Source organism: Mauremys reevesii, linkage group 1 (genome assembly GCF_016161935.1).
Source record: "Mauremys reevesii isolate NIE-2019 linkage group 1, ASM1616193v1, whole genome shotgun sequence".
NCBI lineage: Eukaryota > Metazoa > Chordata > Testudines > Geoemydidae > Mauremys > Mauremys reevesii.
Window position 1 is genome coordinate 298,924,627 of NC_052623.1, and position 22,403 is coordinate 298,947,029.

General features: G+C 39.8%; 1 protein-coding gene across 1 annotated transcript in view; it reads left to right on the forward strand.

The window, feature by feature from the left end:
- GNS (glucosamine (N-acetyl)-6-sulfatase) overlaps positions 1 to 21,699 on the forward strand; it is a 32,224-nt gene extending 10,525 nt beyond the window's left edge. Inside the window, exons 6-14 of the mRNA XM_039502091.1 lie at positions 313 to 480; positions 5,832 to 5,914; positions 8,150 to 8,268; positions 8,856 to 8,959; positions 9,480 to 9,581; positions 12,409 to 12,516; positions 13,682 to 13,792; positions 16,261 to 16,421; positions 17,702 to 21,699. Coding sequence (XP_039358025.1) covers positions 313 to 480; positions 5,832 to 5,914; positions 8,150 to 8,268; positions 8,856 to 8,959; positions 9,480 to 9,581; positions 12,409 to 12,516; positions 13,682 to 13,792; positions 16,261 to 16,421; positions 17,702 to 17,774 — 1,029 coding nt within the window. The 3' untranslated portion in view covers positions 17,775 to 21,699. The remainder of the gene's footprint in view (positions 1 to 312; positions 481 to 5,831; positions 5,915 to 8,149; positions 8,269 to 8,855; positions 8,960 to 9,479; positions 9,582 to 12,408; positions 12,517 to 13,681; positions 13,793 to 16,260; positions 16,422 to 17,701) is intronic.
- Positions 21,700 to 22,403: the final 704 nt, after the last annotated feature.

Genomic DNA, 22,403 nt, shown 5'->3' on the forward strand with positions numbered 1-22,403 from the left:
TTCTTTACATCAAGCTTTCCAGCTCTGAATGACATGAAAGTCTGAGGCAATTGGAGGTGTGAGGAACAAAAGACATCTTAGGTTGAAATAGGATTTATAAATAACTCAGAACATTTGGGATTGATTTACCACAAGTTCTACTTCAAACAATTGTAAAGGTGCAATCAACGAGATTGTAAAATAGTTTACAAGCGCTTCTTGTATTCATACACTTCTAGTCTTAACTTTTTTGGACAGTTTTCATAGCTCAACATGAGGGTTTGTTATGACTTATGTTGGAGAGTTTTTAAACAACTATCTTTGTGTATGCAGGCTAATATGTCCTTGGATTTCTTGGAATATAAATCTAACTTTGAACCCTTCTTCATGATGATCTCCACTCCAGCACCGCACTCTCCTTGGATACCTGCTCCTCAATATAAGAAGAGCTTCCAGAATGTCAGTGCACCAAGAAATGGCAATTTTAACATTCATGGAAAGGTAAGATGATTTGCAAGAATCCAAACAGATTACTACATTAATTGGTGGAAATAATTAGACAGTGAATCTGACTTACATGTGTAACACTGTGAAGTTTAAGTGGTGAGAAGAATGGGTTAATGTTGTTCTGTTGCTCATCTGATTCCAGCATCACATTTTTAAAGGATTGTGATCTTAATCTTTCAACTCTTATGTGAAACATCTGATGTGGACATCTGAGATTAAGATCACAATCATTTTAAAAACTTGATTTTTCTAACCTTATTGGTGATCGGAGACTGGCTATCCTGACCTTCAATAATACACCTGTTGCTACACACTTGTATTTTAAGATTCAAGAACTTAATGTTTCTTCAATTTTGGAGTGAATTTATGCAATAGAAATTATGATGGTTACTAAGTTTATTGACGTTTTACCTTCAGCTTCCAAACCATTAAGAACTTTATTCTGCCAGAATGTCTTGCACTCACGTGCATAAACTCTAATGATGTGCTTCCATAATCTGCCAATTTGTTCAGCTATTTTACCAAACTAATTAGAAGACCTCTTGGTTAAGTCATGAATCATAGGTCCCAATGCCACCAAATACTGTTGACATCAAGTTTTATCATCTCTTCAGTAGACATGGTGGCACTATCCAGGTGTCAGCATATGAAGTTAATGTAAATGAGAAGCAGTTGTCTTGGTAGAGGCAAATTTAAACCAGTCGTAAGTCAGAAGCACTTGAAGGAAGTAACTGGGCAATGACCTGACCTTTAATATATGCCTTTCAGTTATCAAGGTAGTTGGCAGTCTTGGGTCAGACTCGCTGAATTAGTATCTGTTTATAAAACACATGGATAATGAGTGGGACAAGATACTTTCACTTTAGCTAGGAGATTGTAGCCATTCTTAGCTGAAAAGCCAGCCACAGTAATTCACGTGGTCAGCTCCATACTAGATGTTTGCAGTTTGTTCTACCTGTGGCTGAAGGAGAAGACCATATAAACTGCAGTTAGTAAGACATGTTGATGCCTTCTTGAGGTTGTTTTTTTTTGGGGGGAAGGGTGGCAAGATATACATTCAACTGTGATTTGGTTCAAAATCCCAGTCCAAATCTTGAAGACCCTTAGTGGGCTATATGGAATCTCAAACTTTCTCACTGTTTGCAACCCAGTGACATCTGTGTGCATTGGGGCTATTGTGTCTACTGAAGTACAGGGGCAAAAGGCAAAGGGCTCTAGATCATGGAACTCTTTACTAGAAGGGGTTAAAATGACTCCAAGCTTAACTGTTCAGAGCATGATGTACAACCCAGAGTACTGCAGGACAAGAGGAAAACTTTCAGCTCCTCAATAAATCTTCAGTTCTCTTGGTCATCTCTGTAACTGCAGGCTGGGTATTTAGTCTTAATGATCCTAAATTGGCTTTCGTGCTTGGCTAAATCTCAAGCTTTTAGGTGTTTAATTTAAATAACAGAAACAGAACAATTGCCAAAAAGGTACATGGGTGCTGCACGCAATTGAACTCAGTTACAAATTGGATTCATTAGCTCTGCCCCATGCTCCAACATCAAACCTTCCCCAGTCTGGGCAAAAATAGATAAATGGGGAATCTAAATGGTCATAATTACATGACTCTCAAAAAGGATTTTAGGAGTTCTTACACCCTCAGATTGAGTCTAGGGGAGGAATTTGCAAAGGTGAAATCCTGCCACTGAGAAGACCCTGCTTAAGCCAAATCCAGGCTCATGTTTGGGATAACAAGTAATCAGCTCTGCTGATCTCGGTTACTTTACACCTTGAAACTGAAAGTGTAAATTTAAATAATTTGTATACACTTGATTTTGTCCCTTTCTTTCACTTTTCATTAGTATTGGTTTCAGATGGGAAGAAAATTAGCCCTGAAAAGCTTGCTATGTGTGTATAGCAACAAGCACAATCTAACTGGAGTTTCTGGCTGCTTGAATGTGTGGCTTACCTGTCCTAGTCAGGTTCATGATTGTTACCTCAGTTTCTCACCAAAGAAAATGGTCAGGCTGGGATGATAATTTGGCCTTTTGGTCAAAGCAAGAAGCCTTCTTCTGGGGTTAAGTCCAAATGAAAAGCTATAAAATCCTTTCATCCTGTGGTAGGGCCCTGATAGTCTCCTGCCCTAAGTGCCTGGGCTTACCTTCTCTCCTTGTACCAGGGTCTGCCTACTGTTCCTGTTGCAGGGGCTCGATATTTTTCCTTCAGTGCAGGGGGTTTGTGCACCACCACTCTAGGTAATGTCAAAAGGCCTCAACAGCAATCGGTTCTAAGGCTAAATATACTCTGCTCCACTATCCTAAGGCTGTTTCTTATGTTACTAATCTCTTAGGCCTCTTCTAGCAGTTCTCTACTACACCCTTGCAGGACTCCTTCCTGTCTCCTTGCCAGGTAGAGAATCATCACTGGTCTCAGTCCAGAGAGTCTTCCCCAGGTAACTGCTATCCTTCCCAGCTCTCTCTCCCAGGCAGAGTTCTCTTCACAGTTCTCTTTCCTAGGCCACTAAAGTGATTCCCAGGCACTTTCTGCTCCCTGTGGGTATAGCTACACCGCATCTGGTAGTGAGCCTCAGTCTTGTGCCAGTGCTAAAAATAGCCTGGGGTGGGTTTGGGCTTGAGAGTCCAAGCTCCATCCTAAGCCACAATGTCTGCACAGCTATTCTTCGCCTGCTAGTGCAACCCCTGCTACGAGACGTCAGTGGACTCAAGCTTGGAGGCTTGTGTCTAGATACCATGTGAACATACACTATAGGGTCCCTCTCAAACTGAGCAGAAACTTACACAGTCCTACTGTCATGGTTCTCGAGGTGCATGATCTAAGAGGAAAATTGAGTGCAACTCTCACCTGTACTTGAACTCAATGAGGGGGGAAGACCATAACAGAAAATGTGGAAATGGCAGAAGTGCTTAATGACTTCTTGGTTTCGGTTTTCACCAAGAAAGCTGATGACGATTGGATGTCTAAAATAGTGAATGCCAGTGAAAATGAGGTAGGATCAGAGTCTAAAATAAGGAAAGAACAAGTTAAAAATTACTTAGACAAGTTAGCTATCTTCAGGGCACCAGGGCCTGATGAAATGCATCCTAAAATAATCAAGGAGCTGACTGAGGAGATATCTGAGCCATTAGCAATTATCTTTGAAAAGTCATGGAAGACGGAAGACTGGAAAAGGGCAAATGTAGTGCTCATCTATAAAAAGGGAAATAAAGACAACCTGAGGAATTACAGACCAGTCAGCTTAACTTCTGTACCTGGAAAGATAATGGGGCAAATAATTTAAGCAATCAGTTTGCAGACTCCTAGAAGATAAGGTGATAAATAAGTCAGCATAGATTTGTCAAGAACAAATTGTGTCAAACCAACCTGATAGCTTTCTTTGACAGGGTAACAAGCCTTGTGGATGTGGGGGAAGCGGTAGATGTGGTATATCTTGACTTTAGTAAGGCTTTTGATACTGTCTCGCATGACCTTCTCATAAAGAAAATAGGGAAATACAACCTAGATGGAGTTACTATAAGGTGGGTGCATAACTGGTTGGAAAATCATTCCCAGAGAGTAGTTACCAGTGGTTCAGTCATGCTGGAAGGGCATAATGGGTGGGGTCCCGCAAGGATCTGTTCTGGGTCTTGTTCTGTTTGATATCTTCATCAGTGATTTAGATAATGGCATAGAGAGTAAACTTATAAAGTTTGCGGATGTTACCAAGATGGAAGGGATTGCAAGTGCTTTGGAAGATAAGATTAAAATTCAAAATGATCTGGACAAATTGGAGAAATGGTCTGAAGTAAATAGGATGAAGTTCAATAAGGACACATGCAAAGTACTCCACTTAGGAAGGAACAATCAGTTGCACATGTACTGCAGAAAGGGATCTGGGGTCATAGTGTATCACAAGCTAAATATGAGTCAACAGTGTATGGTTTTTGCAAAAAAAAAAGCAAACATCATTCTGGGATGTATTAGCAGAAGTATTGTAAGGAAGACACAAGAAGTAATTCTTCCACTCTACTCTGCACTGATTAGGCCTCAACTGGTGTATTGTGTCCAGTTCTGCATGCCACATTTCAGGAAAGATGTGGACAAATTGGGGAAAGTCCAGAGAAGAGCAACAAAAATGATTAAAGGTCTAGAAAACATGACCTGTGAGGGAAGATTTAAATAAATACATAAATAAAGGGTTTCTTAGTCTGGAGAAGAGGGGACGTTGCAGTTTTCAAGTACATAAAAGGTTGTTACAAGGAGGAGGGAGAAAAATTGTTCTTCTTAACCTCTGAGGATAGGACAAGAAGCAATGCGCTTAAATCGCAGCAAAGGAGGTTTAGGTTGGACATTAGGAAAAACTTCCTAACTGCCAGAGTGGCTAAGCACTGGAATAAATTGCCTAGGGAAGTGGTGGAATCTCCATCATTAGGGATTTTTAAGAGTAGGTTGGCGAACACCTGTCGGGAATGGTCTAGGTCAGGGGTGGGCAAACTATGGCCCACCAGGGCTTTGGATCCGGCCCACGGGATTGCCACCCCTGTGGCGCTGCAGGGCTCAGGTATGTTCCCTGCCTGCCCTAGCCCCGTGCCGCTCCTGGAAGCAGCTGGCACCACATCCCTGCAGCCCCTGGGAGAGTGGGGAGCAGAGGGCTCTGCGTGCTGCCCTCGCCTGCGGGCACCGCCCCCCGCAGCTCCCATTGGCCAGGAATGAGGAACTGCAGCCAGTGGGAGCTTCGGGGGAGGTACCCACAGGCACGGGAAATGCACAGAACCCTCTTTCTCCCCTCCCCCCCCGCCTTTTCCCAGGGGCCGCAGGCACATGGTGATGTCCGCTTCCGGAAGCGACGCGGGGCCAGGGCAGGCCAGGAGCCTGCCTTAGCCCCACTGTGCGCCGCTGCTCAAGGTAAGTGGTGCTGGGTTGGAGCCTGCACCCAAACCCCTCCTGCGCCCCACACCCCAACCCCCTGCCCTGAGCCCCTTCCTGCACACCGCAATGCCTCCAACCCCCTACACTTCCTCCCACACCCCAGCCCCCTGCCCCAGCCCTACATTCATGGCCCTGCATGCAATTTCCCCACCCAGATGTGGCCCGAGTTTGCCCACCCCGTCTAGATAATACTTAGTCCTGCCTTGAGTGCAAGGGACTGGACTAGATGACCTCTCAAGGTCCCTTCCAGTTCTATGATTCTATTATTAAAGTGACAGGTTACTCTTCTATTTTAATGTAAATACTTCATAATAATGCAAATACTTCACTCAAACTATTACTATTGCAATTAACAATTCAGTGAAGGTTTAGCACTTAACAAAAAAGCTCATTTTATGATGTTTCTGTGCTAATCTTAATGTGTTCTCTTTTAGGACAAGCATTGGCTAATCAGGCAAGCAAAGACTCCAATGACTAATTCTTCAATACAGTTTCTAGATGATGCTTTTAGAAGAAGGTAGGAACTGCTGCTTGAGACCATTTAATAGGTTTCCTGGCAAGACTAATAGCGCAGAGGCTATTCTGATGAAAAACAAAAATGAGCTAATTTAAAATGTGTAAGGTCTCCTCATAAGAGTTAAATTACCTGCAGTAGTTCTCTGGGTGCTGCCTGTAGAGTCATGCCCCCACCCCTTTTTTTGGTAGGCAGATTTATAAGTAGTCTGCTAGACCATAAAAATCTCTTGTATCTAACTGCTACTGTCATTCAACATACAGAGACATAGGAAGTCCTGCTTGATTTCTTTACTGTCTCTCTGAATTTTAGTGCATGAGAGACAGTAAAATGCATTCACATTGTCAAAATGAGTAGACTAATATGATCTAATCTGTTTTTTGGTTGTTTTTTTAAAAAGGCACTGAGAATTCATTCTCTCAATGACTTTCATATCAAATGTGCTTAGTTAACAAGTTAGAAAATATCTTAATGTCTAGCTCCCTCAGCTAGCTAACCTTGAATCTGAGTCTGTTCTCGCCTCTTTGTGTAATACTGTCAATAATAAAGGTTCTGATTTTGCACTTGAGCAGTCCCATTGAATTCAGTAAGTTTTTAGACATGTGTAAATGACTGAAACTTAGGAACCAGCCTCCTTTTAGCTGTACTGGCTCTGTAGTGCTAAGTAAAAAATGAACAAGTGGTTGTGGAAGAGAGTATCTTACTCAGCAGAACTGCCCCCTGGATATACTATACATATATCTCCTCTGCAGAGTTAGCATCTTGGTATTGTTCCCATACCTATACACCTCTCTCACAAGTTTAATGGTGCTTTCAACTGGGGCTACCTGGCATAGCTGGGACTGTGAGTTAGAGCCTGGGTTCTGTTTTCACTTGGGCTGGTAACTGGTACACTTTGCAGTGATGATGAAGGCTAAATGCTGATAATCCTCCACTGCCTTCCCACAGTTCCCCCTCTGTCTCAGAAGAACTCAGAATTCTTCCACAATTCACTGGCAAAGAATCAGAGTAAAACCTTACTTTCAATTCACTGGTAATTAATGAAGCAATTTACCCGTTTTCAGAGCTGATCTGTCTAGTGGCTAACCTTATAGGATTCTTGGGTAGCCTCTCTGTAGAGGGAGATGTGATATTTTAGGGCACTTTTCAGTTACTACTTCTGATACCTTACAGATGGCAACAGCAGCTAGGAAATGCACAATATGAAGGCATAGCTAACTACTGTGTGTAAGTTTAAGTAAGCTTTTTAGTCTCCTCTTTATTCTCAGCCTTTGCTGTAAGGCTAAATGCTAATGAAAAGAGGTTTACAAAACAAATGCTAACAAAACTAAGTAGTAGAATTGTATTTTGTACATGTTGACAGGGTAGAGCTTGCTATCTTGGAGAAGGAAAACTCAGAGCTGGTTTTCAGGTCATTGCTTTATAAAGCATGCTGGTAAAATTATGCAATTAAATCTTAAACACTGAGTGCATGCTGGGAGACATCAGAACCCAGTAATAAAATCTGACTGGTTAATCTGAAGTAATGAATCTAAGCACTTTGTGGAGATTCACTACTCCTGTAACCAAACATACCACTTTTCTATCATGAGGTCTGCTTGCTGAGAAGATGGCTAGTAGCATCAGAATAATGGATCCTGGAATTGCAGGAGCAATATGAAGAAGTGGATAGACCTTGCTACTCTCTTTTGTGCAGAAAAGATCACCTCATATAGAAACTGTTTAAAACATGACATGCTTTTTAGTTGCTTGTTGCATCCGACGAAGTGGGCATTCACCCACGAAAGCTCATGCTGCAAAACGTCTGTTAGTCTATAAGGTGCCACAGGATTCTTCGATGCTTTTTAGGAACACTTTAGTTCTGCCTTTATAAAATGGTGACCTTGCAGGAGAACACTGTGATGCTAATGTGCTAGCTTGCATTACTTCAGAAATGGTCTGTGGCTACTTCTAGATAAGATTAAATGCAGTCTGCATTTTGACCTTTCAGGCACTACAGAGTAAAACCAACAAAAGCAGAATAAGACAAAACAGAAGGTCTGTGTCTCAGAATGGCTGCAGCTCATACTGTAAAATGGAGCTCGCTATATGTTTGGTTTGTTTCCAGAGTTTGTGGTGATAGAGGTGATATGCCTACGGTGCATAACAGAAGTCCAAATCAATTTGTAGCCTAATATAAATGCTCATTTACAACTAATACTATACAATTTAATTGGAACATTTTGTGCTCCCATACAGATGGCAAACACTACTGTCAGTAGATGATCTGATAGAGAAACTGGTGAAGAAACTGGAATTGCTTGAAGAGCTAGATAATACTTACATTTTTTATACCTCAGACAATGGCTTCCATACTGGTATGTGTACTTCTCCTTTGCAATTCTGCTGCAAACTTTTGGTGAAATCTTAGTTACTTAACTTCTGCCCCTATTTACTCATCTGTGAAATGAAGACAATAATTGTATTCCTCTGGTGCTATGAAGCTAAACTAATTGACTGCAAACCTACAGTGCCATCCATCTTCAGAGAATTTTATAAAGTGGTGTTCTGTCCCTAAAATGTAGTAATGATATGTATAAATATAGACCTTTCCTCCATTCCTGCTCTGAAATACCAAGATATTTTTACAGGTGAATGTCATTATAGCATCTCTTTCCTTTCTCAGTGTTAGAGTTGCCCTCTGTTGTCGTCTTGTATGTAGATTTGAAGTTGTACGAGTAGCCCAACTTGTACAGCATCAGAATCTGACTACAGTAATAGACTAAAATAAAGGAAATCTGTGGGTGAATATGGACTGAGGGTCTGTGTATGTAAGGTCAAGATAAAGGACCCATTTAAACAAGTCATTGTTCATCAAAGGCCAGATCCTGAGTCATGTGAAGTCCCCTTTTATAAATTAAACCACAATTAAGTGGTGTCTCATTCTTTTCTTAATGTTTTCTAGGACAATTTTCTTTGCCAATAGACAAACGGCAGCTCTATGAGTTTGACATTAAAGTTCCATTGCTAGTTCGAGGACCAGGCATCAAACCAAACCAGACAAACAAGGTAGGATTATAAGTGAAGGTGCAGTAATATAGGTCTTCGTATTCTTTCGTAGTAATCAGACAGTGTCTGGCATATATGTTGCAAAGGGGTCTAGCAACACATTAGTGTTCTGTAGTATAAAGGGACCTCACTTTCTTGTTCAGACAGACACTAAAACGGGTAGGCAACCTATGGCACACGAGCTGATTTTCAGTGGCACTCACATTGCCCAGGTCCTGGCCACTGGTCCAGGGGACTCTACATTTTAATTTAATTTTAAATGAAGTTTCTTAAACATTTTAAAAACCTTATTTACTTTACATACAACAATAGTTTAGTTATATATTATAGACTTATAGAAAGATCTTCTAAAAATGTTAAAATGTATTACTGGCACACGAAACCTTAAATCAGAGTGAATAAATGAAGACTTGGCACACCACTTCTGAAAGGTTGCTGACCCCTGCACTAAAACTTGACAGTTTCAGAACATTAATCTTTTTGTGAGTCAGTAACGCTTTTGTTTCCCACCACCATCCAGATGCTGGTTGCAAACATTGATTTGGGTCCCACTATTTTGGATATCGCAGGATTTGACATAAACAAGACACAGATGGATGGGATGTCACTGTTGCCGCTTCTGGTAAGAGTTCAGGATTAGTAACCAAGCAATTTGCAGATTACTCTTACACAGATTATTCTTCAGAGTGAATAAAGTTTCCTAAAATGGATTAGGAAGATGTGCATTCCAACTCCCTTCTTCCTCATGGCATTTTCACACAGAGCCCTTCTGGCCTAATGAAAAGAGTAACAAGATGCAGGTATAGCATTTCATTGCTTATACATTTCAATAAACTCTGAAATTCCCTCCTCGAGGATAACTTTTTTTTTCTCCTCCCAATGGAAAGCTTTTTCTTTGACTAGTTGTACTACTGGTAATGAATGACTCCTGTTTTGATGGTTGTACTACTTGGCTCTTCAATTCTGAAATGCTCTAAGACTTGCATATGTGACCAAGACAAAATTATGCCTGTGATGGGTTGGGTCACAGAAAATGCCTTGAGAACTGCCACCTGATGTGCTGGGACCACCTCTGAGCCTGTTTTCCCTGGCAGCTTCAGTACCTTGCCCGGTTGTGCCAGACAGGTTAGCCTGCTACAAAAACAGACCCAGGTCTGAACCATGTCCCCCAAAAGCTGCAGGCTTAACTGAAGACAGCTTAAGAAGTGCTCCTGTCTCCAACACCCAGATACCCAGTTCCCAATGGGATCTAAACCCCAAATAAATGTTTTATTCTGTGTAAAGCTTATACAGGGTAAACTCATAAATTGTTCGTCCTCTGTAACACTGATAGAGATGCACAGCTGTTTTCTCCCCCAGGAATTAATTGCTTGCTCTGGGTTAATTAAGTAAAATGATTTTTATTAAATATAAAAAGTAGGGTTTAAGTGGTTCCAAGTAATAACAGACAGAATTAAGTAAGTTACCATGCAAGTCTAAGCCTAATACAGTAAGAAACTAAATGTAGGTGAATCTCACCTTCAGATGTTCCAATAAGCTTCTTTTACAGACTAGACTTCCTCCTAGTCTGGGTCCAGCAATCACTCGCACACTTTTAGTTACTATCCTTTTGTTCCAATTTCTTTCAAGCCTCTCTTTGGGGTGGAGAGGCTATCTTTTGTGCCAGCTGAAGACAAAATGGAGGGGTTTCCCAGGGCCTTAGATAGTCTCTCTTGTGGGTGGAAACCCCTTGTGTTTTTTCCTATGCAGAATCACAGCTACAAGATGGAGTTTGAGAGTCACATGTGCAAGTCACGTTATGCATGCATGACTAAGTTCTTTACAGGCTGAAAACTGAGAGATGCCAGTCCACATCTAAGTCCACTGTCAGCTTAAGTGTTTCTTGATTCTTACTGAGAATAGTTTTTCTCAAAAAGCTGACGAAATGCTTCACTGAGGCTGCTTAAAATCAAAGTACATAGGCCAATATTCATAACTTCAAATACAAAAATGATACACACGTACAATTAGGATTAATATATTCAGTAGATATAATCTTTGCAGAGATGTTGCATGGTATATCTAGCATAAAACATATTCCAGTTATGTCATATTTACACTCATAAGCATATTTCCATAAAGCATGGGGTGCAACATCACAATGCCCACTTGATATTTATTTAAATCCTAATAAGTGGGATATTAGTCGTCTTTTCCCCGCTGACTGGGGTGGAGGAGGGAACTAATCTTTCCTACAGATGAGCAAAACCTATTTAAATGAAGCTTCTTGTATCTGATCACCTTACTGTTATACTTGGTATATAAATTGGAGGTAGCCTTCAAGAAATTGCAATGAGTCGTCATGTTTTAGAACAGGGGTAGGCAACCTATGGCACATGTGCCGAAGGCGGCACACGAGCTGATTTTTTTAGTGGCACTCACACTGCCTGGGTCCTGGCCACCGGTCTGGGGGGCTCTGCATTTTAATTTAATTTTAAATGAAGCTTCTTAAACATTTTACAAACCTTATTTACTTTACGTACAACAATAGTTTAGTTATATATTATAGACTTATAGAAAGAGACCTTCTAAAAACGTTAATGTATTACTGGCACACAAAACCTTAAATTAGAGTGAATAAATGACTCAGCACATCACTTCTGAAAGGTTGCCGACCCCTGATTTAGAACCAATGCACTTTTGTGGTATAAGGTTTTGCTAGTGAAACCTTAAAGGGATGGCATCAACTTAAATCTCATGTCTGACTTAAAGTTCTACCTACTGTTACAAATAATGAAGATTGTGGGTGTTAGACGTCTGTTAGTTTATGGCGTGCATTTGTGATGGTATTTTGTGTAGTTTGTTCCTCTTCTGTAATCTGCTCACCTCTATATAGGTTTTACATGCCTTTTTAAAAATTATTCTAAAACTGCACATGTGGGAGGGTTTTAAAATTTTCAACTCACTTTTTGAAATACTCAACTGGAAAGCCAATCAGTGTGTGCCCTTTTATGCAAGTATCTCTGATTGTCTTGTGTAATTCTTCATCGGTGACGATACCCCTAAAGGAAGAGGCTATATTAAAAAAACCCTTTTTCTAGAGACTTTGGGTTATAAGTTAGTGGTATTTGGCAACATGGCTTGTACTTCATGGTGATCATAAGCCTTCAGTTAGTGCTAGATTGTATATGAACTGTTATTAGCACTCTCTTCAAACGAAATAAAATACCCACTTCCTAAACCAACTTACCAGTTTTTGGGACTGGCGCTCTACTGTAGCTTCCAGTTGCTGTTACACAGTGCATTTTCACTAAGCTTCATTATGCTTTTGTATTGGTGCCACTGGATGTGCCTTAAATTACTCTGTAACCAGCAAGGAGTATGTAATCTCAGGCATGCATGATTTTTACTTATGGCATTGTCAGAAGAACTAACAATTAAAAAGTAAATTTTACTATCCTCTGTTTTAGAGAGGAGACAAAAATGTGACCTGGAGATCAGATGTCTTGATTGAGTACCAAGGAGAAGGACATAACAGTAGTGATCCTACCTGCCCTGCCCTGGGACCTGGTGTTACTGTAAGCAGAACTGAACTTAAGCGTGAATTATTTGTAAATGTTTCCTGAAATCGCTTAAACTAAAACCACAGTTCAGAGTCAGGCCTGTTAGTAGCCTAGAAATTGTCTTCCAGTGATGTGGGAGATCTGGATTTATTTCCTGGGACAGTAAAACCTCGATTTTACAAACACCAGAGTCTTACAAACAACCAGTTTTGCAAACCATTTTTCTTGACAGTGAGTGGGGGGTAGGGGGGAATAAAAGGTATATCAAAGAACAAGTTGATGTCCCTTCAGAACATTGGAAATTGCTTTGCAGTGGCTTGAAGGACGAGGCAATGCAGTGTACCGTACTGCAACTTACGCGTGGTATCCGTTGTAACTTCAAGATCAATTTATGAAGTTTTTGGTTTTATTAACTCAATACCCAGTGCTAAAATAGTGTTTTTACTATATCTTGCTCTGTAAGTCAGTAGGAGCTATGCCTGTTCTGAGTACAACATGCCTGGTTCAGAGGAAAATGTTTTGAATGGCTGAACATCTGCCTCTCTGATTTTAAAATAACTAGTGCCCCCAGAATCCCAACGGAAAGATGTCAAGTATCTGGGGGTAGCTGTATTAGTCTCTTTTATTGGAAAGATGGTGGCTGCAACATAGGGCCATGATCTTTTACATCTGCAATTCTGATGCCCTCATCACACAATCAAATATTGATTTGAAGCCAGTAAGTAAGTGGCTACATTCTGCAATACACTAGCTGTGCTCTGTAATTCTGTCATACTGATGCTTACTGTAAATAGACCCTACCATAATGTTCCGTTTTATGTTATTCTTCCCACTGTGTCTAAGTAGCCTGTTTGGGGTATTGAGCATTGTTTTCATTTCCTGGGTTACTGTATTAATTCACCAGAAAAATAATACAAAGATGCTATCTCCCATTTAAAAACTTCCCTGACACAGTGACACTTCCTAATTTTTAGAAAAACTGGTATTTTTGTTCCATATATGTCTACCTGGGATTTTTAACATTTAGTTCTCAGTATTTTATCTAGTGTCCATGAACTACTTGCATCTGGCTTCAGCAGATACAACTTCTGGGTAGAGAACTGTTGCTTTCAGTTTCACCATATGAAGTAAAAAAGCATGTTCACTCTCCCTTTTCTGTTTAACCTCTGTTTCTTTACAGCATTGTTTTCCAGACTGTGTGTGTGAAGATTCATATAACAATACATACGCTTGTGTGAGGACACTGTCAACTTCGTGGGATCTGCAGTACTGTGAATTTGATGACCGGGAGGTAATACTTTCTGGCTTATTTACTTCAGTGACATGGTGTGTTAAATGTTCAGTTCTCTTGGAGTTATCAATATTTGAGATAATTAACATCTATTATAGTGTAACTCCATTGATGTCTGTATGCAAAGTTTATCTGCTCTCAAGGTTGGCGTAAACTACTCTGAAAATGAGACTGTAGCTTCGCTCGTAGGCTAAATAGTCAGTTGTTTTAACTGTTGGTGGAAATAGTTAACCAAAACATACTGTATTATCATGAAGGGGAAATGGGTTAAATTATCTAGGGCCAAATTCACGTTTGGTGTAAGTGGAGCTTAAGTAGGAGTTGCAGCAGGGCTGAATTTGGTCCTCCGTATCTAAATGACAGAGACAACTTTATTGTTGATCATAGACTAAACTGGTGGCTAGTCACATATTTCAGAGCTCACTGTACATTCCTAGCAAGTTCTTAAGCGGTGCAAGTCTGTGGCCTTGCCAGCAAAACAGTAATTTCACCGTTCCCCTATAATACATTGTCATCAATCCCTTTCAGTTTAGCAAAAGACTAGGCAGTTCTTAGTCTTTAAATTGCTTAATTCCTGAGGTAAACTGCTAAGTGTTAATAGCTGGGGAGCAGTTGGTATGGGGCAGCATGTAGTCGCATGATGATAATAAATAGGGTTGTAACAGTATTTGTCCCAAGCCATGTTTTCAAACTGCTTGGTTAGGACTGCCAAGAAGAATTGGGAACTCTGCAATGCTTTACGAATCCCTAACAAACTGCCATCTTTGTGTTCACCACAATGCCAAATTGGGACTCGTATTCCTGCACTACAGGGGACCCTCAGTGAGCTTTGTGCATCACCATTGATCTGGGAATGACCTGCTCCTGCTTCCCAGAGATCCCACTAGACAAAGGTTAAGGGAGGGGTAAAGTACATGTCTCCCTAAGGAGATCAAGGGGGGTGAGTGGAAAAGTGTAGCATATAAAATGTGTTTGAGCACTTCCAAATGGTCTAAAGCAGGGGTAGGCTACCTATGGCACAGGTGCCGAAGGTGGCACACAAACTGATTTTCAGTGGCACTCAAACTGCCTGGGTCCTGGCCACTGGTCCGGGAAGCTCTGCATTTTAAATTTAATTTTAAATAAAGCTTCAACATTTTGAAACCTTATCTACTTTACATACAACAAAAGTTTAGTTATATAGTATAGACTTCTAGAAAGAGACCTTCTAAAAAGGGTTAAAATGTATTACTGGCACGCGAAACCTTTAAGTTAGAGTGAATAAATGAAGAGTCGGCACACCACTTCTGAAAGGTTGCCGACCCCTGGTCTAAAGCCTACTGATGGGGAGATCACATTTCTACAGCTAACTCAGGCCATGACCACAGAGGAGAGACTAATCAAGTTGCATTCTAATAGGCTGATTTGCTGTTTACATTGGAGGAATGCAGCTGCCTGGTCTGAAAATGACAGAGCCAGCTCTCCAGAAAGATTTAGGACAATTAGCCTACTAGGATCTGTCTCAATAGGACACAGATTTTTGCTCCATTTAGAAACAAAATTCAGATTTCATTAGTAGGATGTTAGCTTCATGAACAGTCTCCTTCAGTTATCCCAGGGAAGATACTTTTAGTATGTGTGGTGCCACCAAGGAGTGTAAACAGTGCACCCAGAGTCTGTTCTTCTCTTAAATCCCTTCCCTGTTCCTATTCTCTGACAGCCACGATCAAGCCCTTCTTGCCTGATAGGGGAGCTGTGAGTGCTCTACCCTTCCTAAAGGCAGACATCAAAACTGATCTAATCTGCTGATTTAATTGCACACATGCTTTGGTTGAATTCTTGTGGCATGTCCAACCTTTACTGCCCCACAGATTGGTCAGAGGTATATTTTGAACCAGTGTCTTGTCACTGCATTGCTAACCCATCACCGGACTGCTCCATAAACTCCTAAGAAAAAACAATAAATATTGTGATTCTCTAAGCAGACTATACAAAGGTTTTACTGTTTTAGTTGGAGATTACATAATACACTTGTGTCCAATTCTCTGTTATATGCAGTGTCATCTGGGTAAAAAGATGTACTCTGTGGGAGTTTCATTAACCAGAGCTATATGTATGGAGTGTTAGTTATTACCTACATGTGCTTACCTTAGGCTCCATTCATAAGATGACAAACCTAATATTTGACATGTAGATAATTCACTCCTTAATATTTGCCTTATTTTAATTTGCCACTGACCCCTCAAGACTGTTGTGAAATTGTGAGCTCCTCAAAGAAGGGTCCATTTCATGGCTGTCTGGTAAGTATTAGCACATAGTGGGCACTACAGGCTAACTGAAGATATAATGTAACTATAATACATAGCAGTAAAAAATAAGTTGTCACTCTACCAGCATGTTTCCCCACTAATTGTGTAGGAAGTATTCTATGTGTAATTGTTGACATTTAATACAGTACAGGAACTGTTTTTTTTTCCCCACTTAAACAGGTGTTTGTTGAAGTCTACAACTTGACTGCAGACCCACACCAGCTTACTAACATTGCTAAAACAATAGATCAAGAAATTTTAGAGAAGATGAACTATCGACTAATGATGTTACAGTCCTGCTCAGGAGCAACTTGTCGCACACCAGGCGTCTTTGACCCAGGGTAACCTTTTTTGACTATTTCAGCTTTTAGTTTTGTAATCATCATTCACAATTGTGTAGCAGTTTAGGACTGTCTTATAAAATCAGTTCCCTTGACATAAGACTCAAAAGTTTTACTTTTTTCCCTTTCGTTGGAAGTAGGGACTTCCCTTCTCTCTAAAGGGATGGTGCCATAAATACTTTTAAACTTAAATCCCTGGAAATTGTCAGGCAGTGTAGACACTTGGTCTGAGGAGGAGACTCTCTATTAATGGAAAGGAAGGTGGGTATAGGACAAACTAAATTCTAAAGCTGAATGTTTTGTCTCAGACCTAGTATTGCATTTTTCATCCAGGAAACTCCATCTAGACTTGTAATTTAGTGTCAATTAATTTAAAATGTAAACTTGGAACTATAAAGGCTAAATGTAGATAAATTTAACTGTACCTGGTGGCTGTAAGATATGAGAAACTATGGACATATCAAATGTATCTTCAGCAATGGTGTCATTAAACACCCCTTTCCAGGTAACTTTCAGTCACTGTTGGTTTGAAAGGAATGCTGCCTGTAAAGCTCTTCAGCTGTGCTGACCAATCAAAGGAACAATGGTTTAAATAAGGAAATAATCACTTGCAGCTTATTAAAAGCTTTCCATGTGTTGCTCCACACAGGAAGGTTCTAACTAAAGTATTTGCTAGCCTTATCTCACTTCTTCTTTGGATTGAAGTCTTGAATATTCAAAACAAGGAATACTGTCAAACTGCCCTGAAAACAGAACTTGTATCATGCAGCAAAACCATTTGCGTGAGTCAGTCACACCTGCCTTCTCTCCAGTTAGAAAGCTGCTGCTTTGAGCTCAAACCACTTTTCTAGATTTTTTTTTACAGCACTTAAAAGGCTGTTGTTTATAATAGGCTTGCATTTACATGCTAAACTGCCATAACATTTTGCTGCTGTAAATACTGCAAAATATTGAGAATGCAGCTCCTGGACACGCTTTTCCTTTATTCATATGTAATGCTACTGCAGATACACCCTAGTGTTGTACTTAGATGCAACATCTACACTGTTAGTTAGAAGTGCCACTACACTGACTTTTGTCAACTTCTGTAGTATTAGTTTGTGACTAAATTGAAATGTTGTAGCACTTTCCTGGTAGAGGAGAACTAGTTCCCTATTGTGCACTGCTGAGGGAGGCTCCATTCCAATGAATTCCACTTTAGTGCTATATGTTAGATCTATTATGTTGCTAGTAATCCTTGATCTAAATGTAGCTCACACAGACCTTCTCCCCACTCTTAGGTACAGATTTGACCCACGCCTAATGTTCAGTCATGGTATTTGGGCTCACAAACTTTCCACACGGTCTCTGTAACAGCATTTATCAGCCTCTTCAGTTGGCTTCCTGTGTTCATTTCTTCAGAGGGACTCCAGCAGGTCTGTCTGTATTTAACTACAATAATTACATCGGGAATACTCAATCAACTGGTTTTGTTAAAACTTTTAGTGGTGGGGAAGGGCAGAATCCCTAGTCTTTAGAGGGCTGCCTTGTGCCCAGTGTATATTTTACAACTGACCTGTAATTCTGAACAGTCAGACATGGCTAATCTGTCTTGCTCATATGCCTTGTCTTTCAAATACTTTTTCATATCAGAGGTATAGTGTTGACTTGTGACCTATAAATCTGACTTGGATTTATTTTGTTTTTGTATGAATAAAGACAGAGTTTATAAACTGAATCATGTTAACCCAGGGCAGGACATATTGCACAGAAATCTTCACCCATCTTCATTCACTCTTGTACAGACTTTCCTAAAAGCAAAGTGTTTAAGAGCAGTGTTGAACACCTGTAATTTAAATTAAGCTGGAGCAAACTACCATAGTATGGCATGGGAGACTATAAGACAGAGAGCTTAGGGATCTGACTAGAAACTGTCCATCTTGCAGACTTTGAAGCACTATACATAATAATCTCAATTTCAAACTAGACCAGTAAAAATAGTCATCTCACAGGTCTGCTTAAGCAGCTTTTCAGACCAGTTTCCAATTCATAACATTGTAACAGGTTATTATATACAGTGGTAACTGCTTTTAAGTTTTAACATAACACATTTTGAAATAGGCTTTATTAATATGTTAAAACTAATCTGAAGTGTTGGAATAAAACTGAGTGCCTGTATGTTGGTCATGATGAACCAGCTTTGCTTCACTAATCTGAACGGGAGTAAACATCAGAAAACAAAGAAATGGGCACCACAGTAATTGTCATGTGCATGTCATCTCCAGCCTTCTCAAGTATCTTGTGAATAATTAAACATTTCAGATTGACTTGATGCATACAGTTAAATTGGCTTTGCTTCCCAAAATATAAAAATCACAAATCCTCACTTAACAGATCACGGTAGGATGACTACTTAGGTCAGTTTGAGTGCCTCTGTCAGAGAGCTGCTTCTGTGCTGAAAACTACCTCCGTTATGCCCTTCATGCCAAAGGATTCTGGTATGTTACTGCTTTTGGTATTTGGGTGAGGAGGTAGATGTCTGTCTTCAACTTACTGATGACACTATTTTCACCCTTAAACACTCATATGGAATTAATAAGAGATGTTTGCATTTTCAAAATATTGACTGCCTTTCTAAACTTAGAAAATCACCTAAATTCAAGAGCCAGCAAGCTTACTAAATTAGTCTCCATAGAAATGCATTACCAAACCAACAGCTAGAAACCTACTGAATTATCGTCTTGATCTCACAGGATCCTATAAGAAAATCATCCTGCTTGAAGGCAGTTGAACTGTAGCTTAAAGAAAAAACTGATATTACATATTTTTCATTGTCAAATTAAAGCTCTCCTCATGTTAAGCTGTTGCTATTTACTGTTTCTGTTTTTAATATATCTACTTATCCATTTAGAAAACAATATCCTTAAGTCAGAAGAGTAGGTACTTCCTAAATTGGTGCATTGTCAAGTAGATGAAGCCCTATGCCAAGTAAGTATTATTTCAGATAGCTGAACCATAAGAATATCTAATTTCAGAAACCAAAAAGTACATCCCATTTTACAGCTTCTTGAATCTGGTAAAAGCAACACTTATGAACATGGTATTGATTACATTTTACTTAAGTATTGACAAACTTGACCAGCTGCTACTCATCTTTCTTCCTTGTGTGACTTCCAACAGGAGGTAAACTTGATTCCATCCATAATCCTATGGTGAACAGATTTAATTTTGCCTCCCAAATCTGAACATATTTCTTGTTGATCCAGAGGCATTAGAGATGCATGGGAAAAACTAAGGGAACATACTGAGAGGCTGTTTCTCTCAATGCATATTACAACACCCCACTACTTTCAGTCTCCTCCCATTAAATTACTTGGATCCTTTGAAATATTCCATTTTCTTTATCTACCATACTTATGATTTTCAACTTATTTTCTCCTCCATTCACCAAAACATCTTATCCCACTTCAATGTCCCTGAGCCTCTGGCCTCTTCTACAAACACCTCTCCTTCCTAATCAGTGCGTGCCCTGGCATCTTAGCTTTTTCCTTACCCATCTGTTAGGTCCTGCAACAAGTTTTTGCTCCTATTCTTTGACCAAGCCAAAAGTGATATAAACACTCATTTAACAATATTTGTCTAACACTACCACACTTAGATTTGTGTTCTGCTTTTTAGTTAAACTTGCTGGTGGCTGTACTTGTAGGTTGTGAAGGGTCTGGTGAGGCAAATCTTCAGTCAGTGATGTATGCATTAAACTTTGAGCATCTGTCCAAACTAGTCTAGCTGGTCATCGAATTGAAGTTCCAGTGTGTATGTTTACTAATGTAGTGGTTGTCGTTGTCATTGTAACAGTGGTGTGGTGGTGGTCTTTTAAGTAGACATCTCTTTTTGTAGAAAAAGCTACTATATAATCATGACCAAAAAAGTATAATTTGATATAACCACATTTCCTGGTATGGCATATTTGGTTAGCAGGAAGAATTTTATTCTTTAATGATAACTATGTATCTTGCATATTCTACCTCTACAGTTCATTGACATGGAAATTGATTGTATAGAACTGGTGTAGAATATCCAGTAAGTCTGATCAGCGGGAAGAATTTCACCCTAACTTAACATGCTGTTAGTATTTTCATGCAGAAAATACCGGTCAGTCATTTCAGTTGCAGCCAGACTTTTTTCCCTTACATTGCCTTTTTTCCTCAACTGACCATGAGTCTACCACACCGACATCTGAAGTTGGCCAGTTAACAATAATTTACCATAGAAAACCTTCACATCACTATGTTCTACTCATCAGTCCTGCTGTGACTTAGCAAACATGCAAACACTTCTGAAGAAATGTGCACTGGAAGTGCACTTTAAGCTTAGCTGAAGGAAGAACATTAACAATCAACTGCTGCCCTGTTTTTTGTTCTGATTTAACTGTTCAGTGTTTTTTTTCCACAGGATGCAATAAATCCTATGGATATTTTCACACTCCTGAATGATCACTATTCACTTTTTCTTGAAAACTGAAATAGCTACTTAAGTTAACTTACAGCTAGACCAAATTCCAGAACACAAGTGGGTCAAAAATTGAGCCTTCCTATGTTAACTGGTTGAACACAGCTGTGTCCACTTGCACCTTATTACTTGAGCCATTTAATAGTTGAAAATGAATAGAAGCCTTACTAAGCACTAGTCTCTTGTATATCAAATGTGATTATAGGTCATTTTTAAATGTAAACTGTTTCTCATGATGATCTAATCTGACTAAGCAGATACGGTATTCTGCAAAACATTGCAGCAGAAGCAAAACTGCTGCATCTACTAACACAAATATCCTTACTCACTTAACTGAAAGTATTGTCACTTTAGCATGAGTGAAGAAATCTGATAAGTGCTTATAGGGCCAGGGAATTGACTTCTTGTATGTCAGGGAGTAAATGTTGCTTTCACAGATTGTTGTCCCCTAGAGTGCTGATCTTAAATCATCATTTAGTCTCAAAGACCAAAATAACTTGGTAATGTCTAAATCTGTTTAAATTGATCCACCACACAAGGCAAATACTTGTGTATTTGGTTGTAATACTGCTGAATCACTGAAGATGGCTGTTTAAATTATTTTTTAATGTGCAACTTTATATGTATTCCTAACTTGTTCCTCCTTTGTACAGTGTCTGACTGTACTTCACTGTGGACTTACTAATTTCTGCTGTCTATTGTACCATAACTGTTTTGTTTAGAAAGTGCCCTTCAAAAGACCCTGTTCACTGCTGCACCTTTTTGAAAATAAAAATTGTCTACTATGAAACTCTCTCATACCTTTTTATGGTGAACTGAAATTTTGAACATCTTGAAGGGAGGTAGTTTTTGTCTAGAAGTCTGCTGCCTAGTTTAGAACATTCTAGTGCCCAGTGCTCTGGTATCTATCCACCTTGCAAGGCTTAAATTGAGACATTATTGCTTTTGCTCTTAATGAAATATTTAGTCTTTAGCATTTAATCACTTGGGAAGACCTAAGGAAAAAAGTATACCTTGCAGCTCTTCCTAATAGTGACCATGTCTGAACCTAATTCTCCATCTACCAGGAGCAGCTGCAGGCCCATTTAAAAGCTCCATCACTAAGACAAAGTGACTGATTGATTTACCCCTGCAGGGAATGTTGGCATTCATCCAGATCTGCTTAGAAACTGATGTTGAATTGGTGCAAAACCCTGGGGCCGACACTCAGACTGGTTGAAGTGCCTTATTGATTTTAACATAGGGAGAACTAATCTGTTAACGTTGCTGGTAAAGTTCTTAAGTGAATTTGAAGTTGAGGTACATATTGCTACTATTGCCAACTCCTTAGAAAGTGCTGGAGCTCATCTTGTGATGACGTAAGAAGATCCAGCCCCCTGGCAACAACGAGCTGTGCTTGAAACCAGCAGTCTCACCCATCTGCTCACAGCAGCTCCACTGCTGCCACCCCTGCTATAAGAAACAGACAAGATGGCACATCTGATCCTCCCCCTG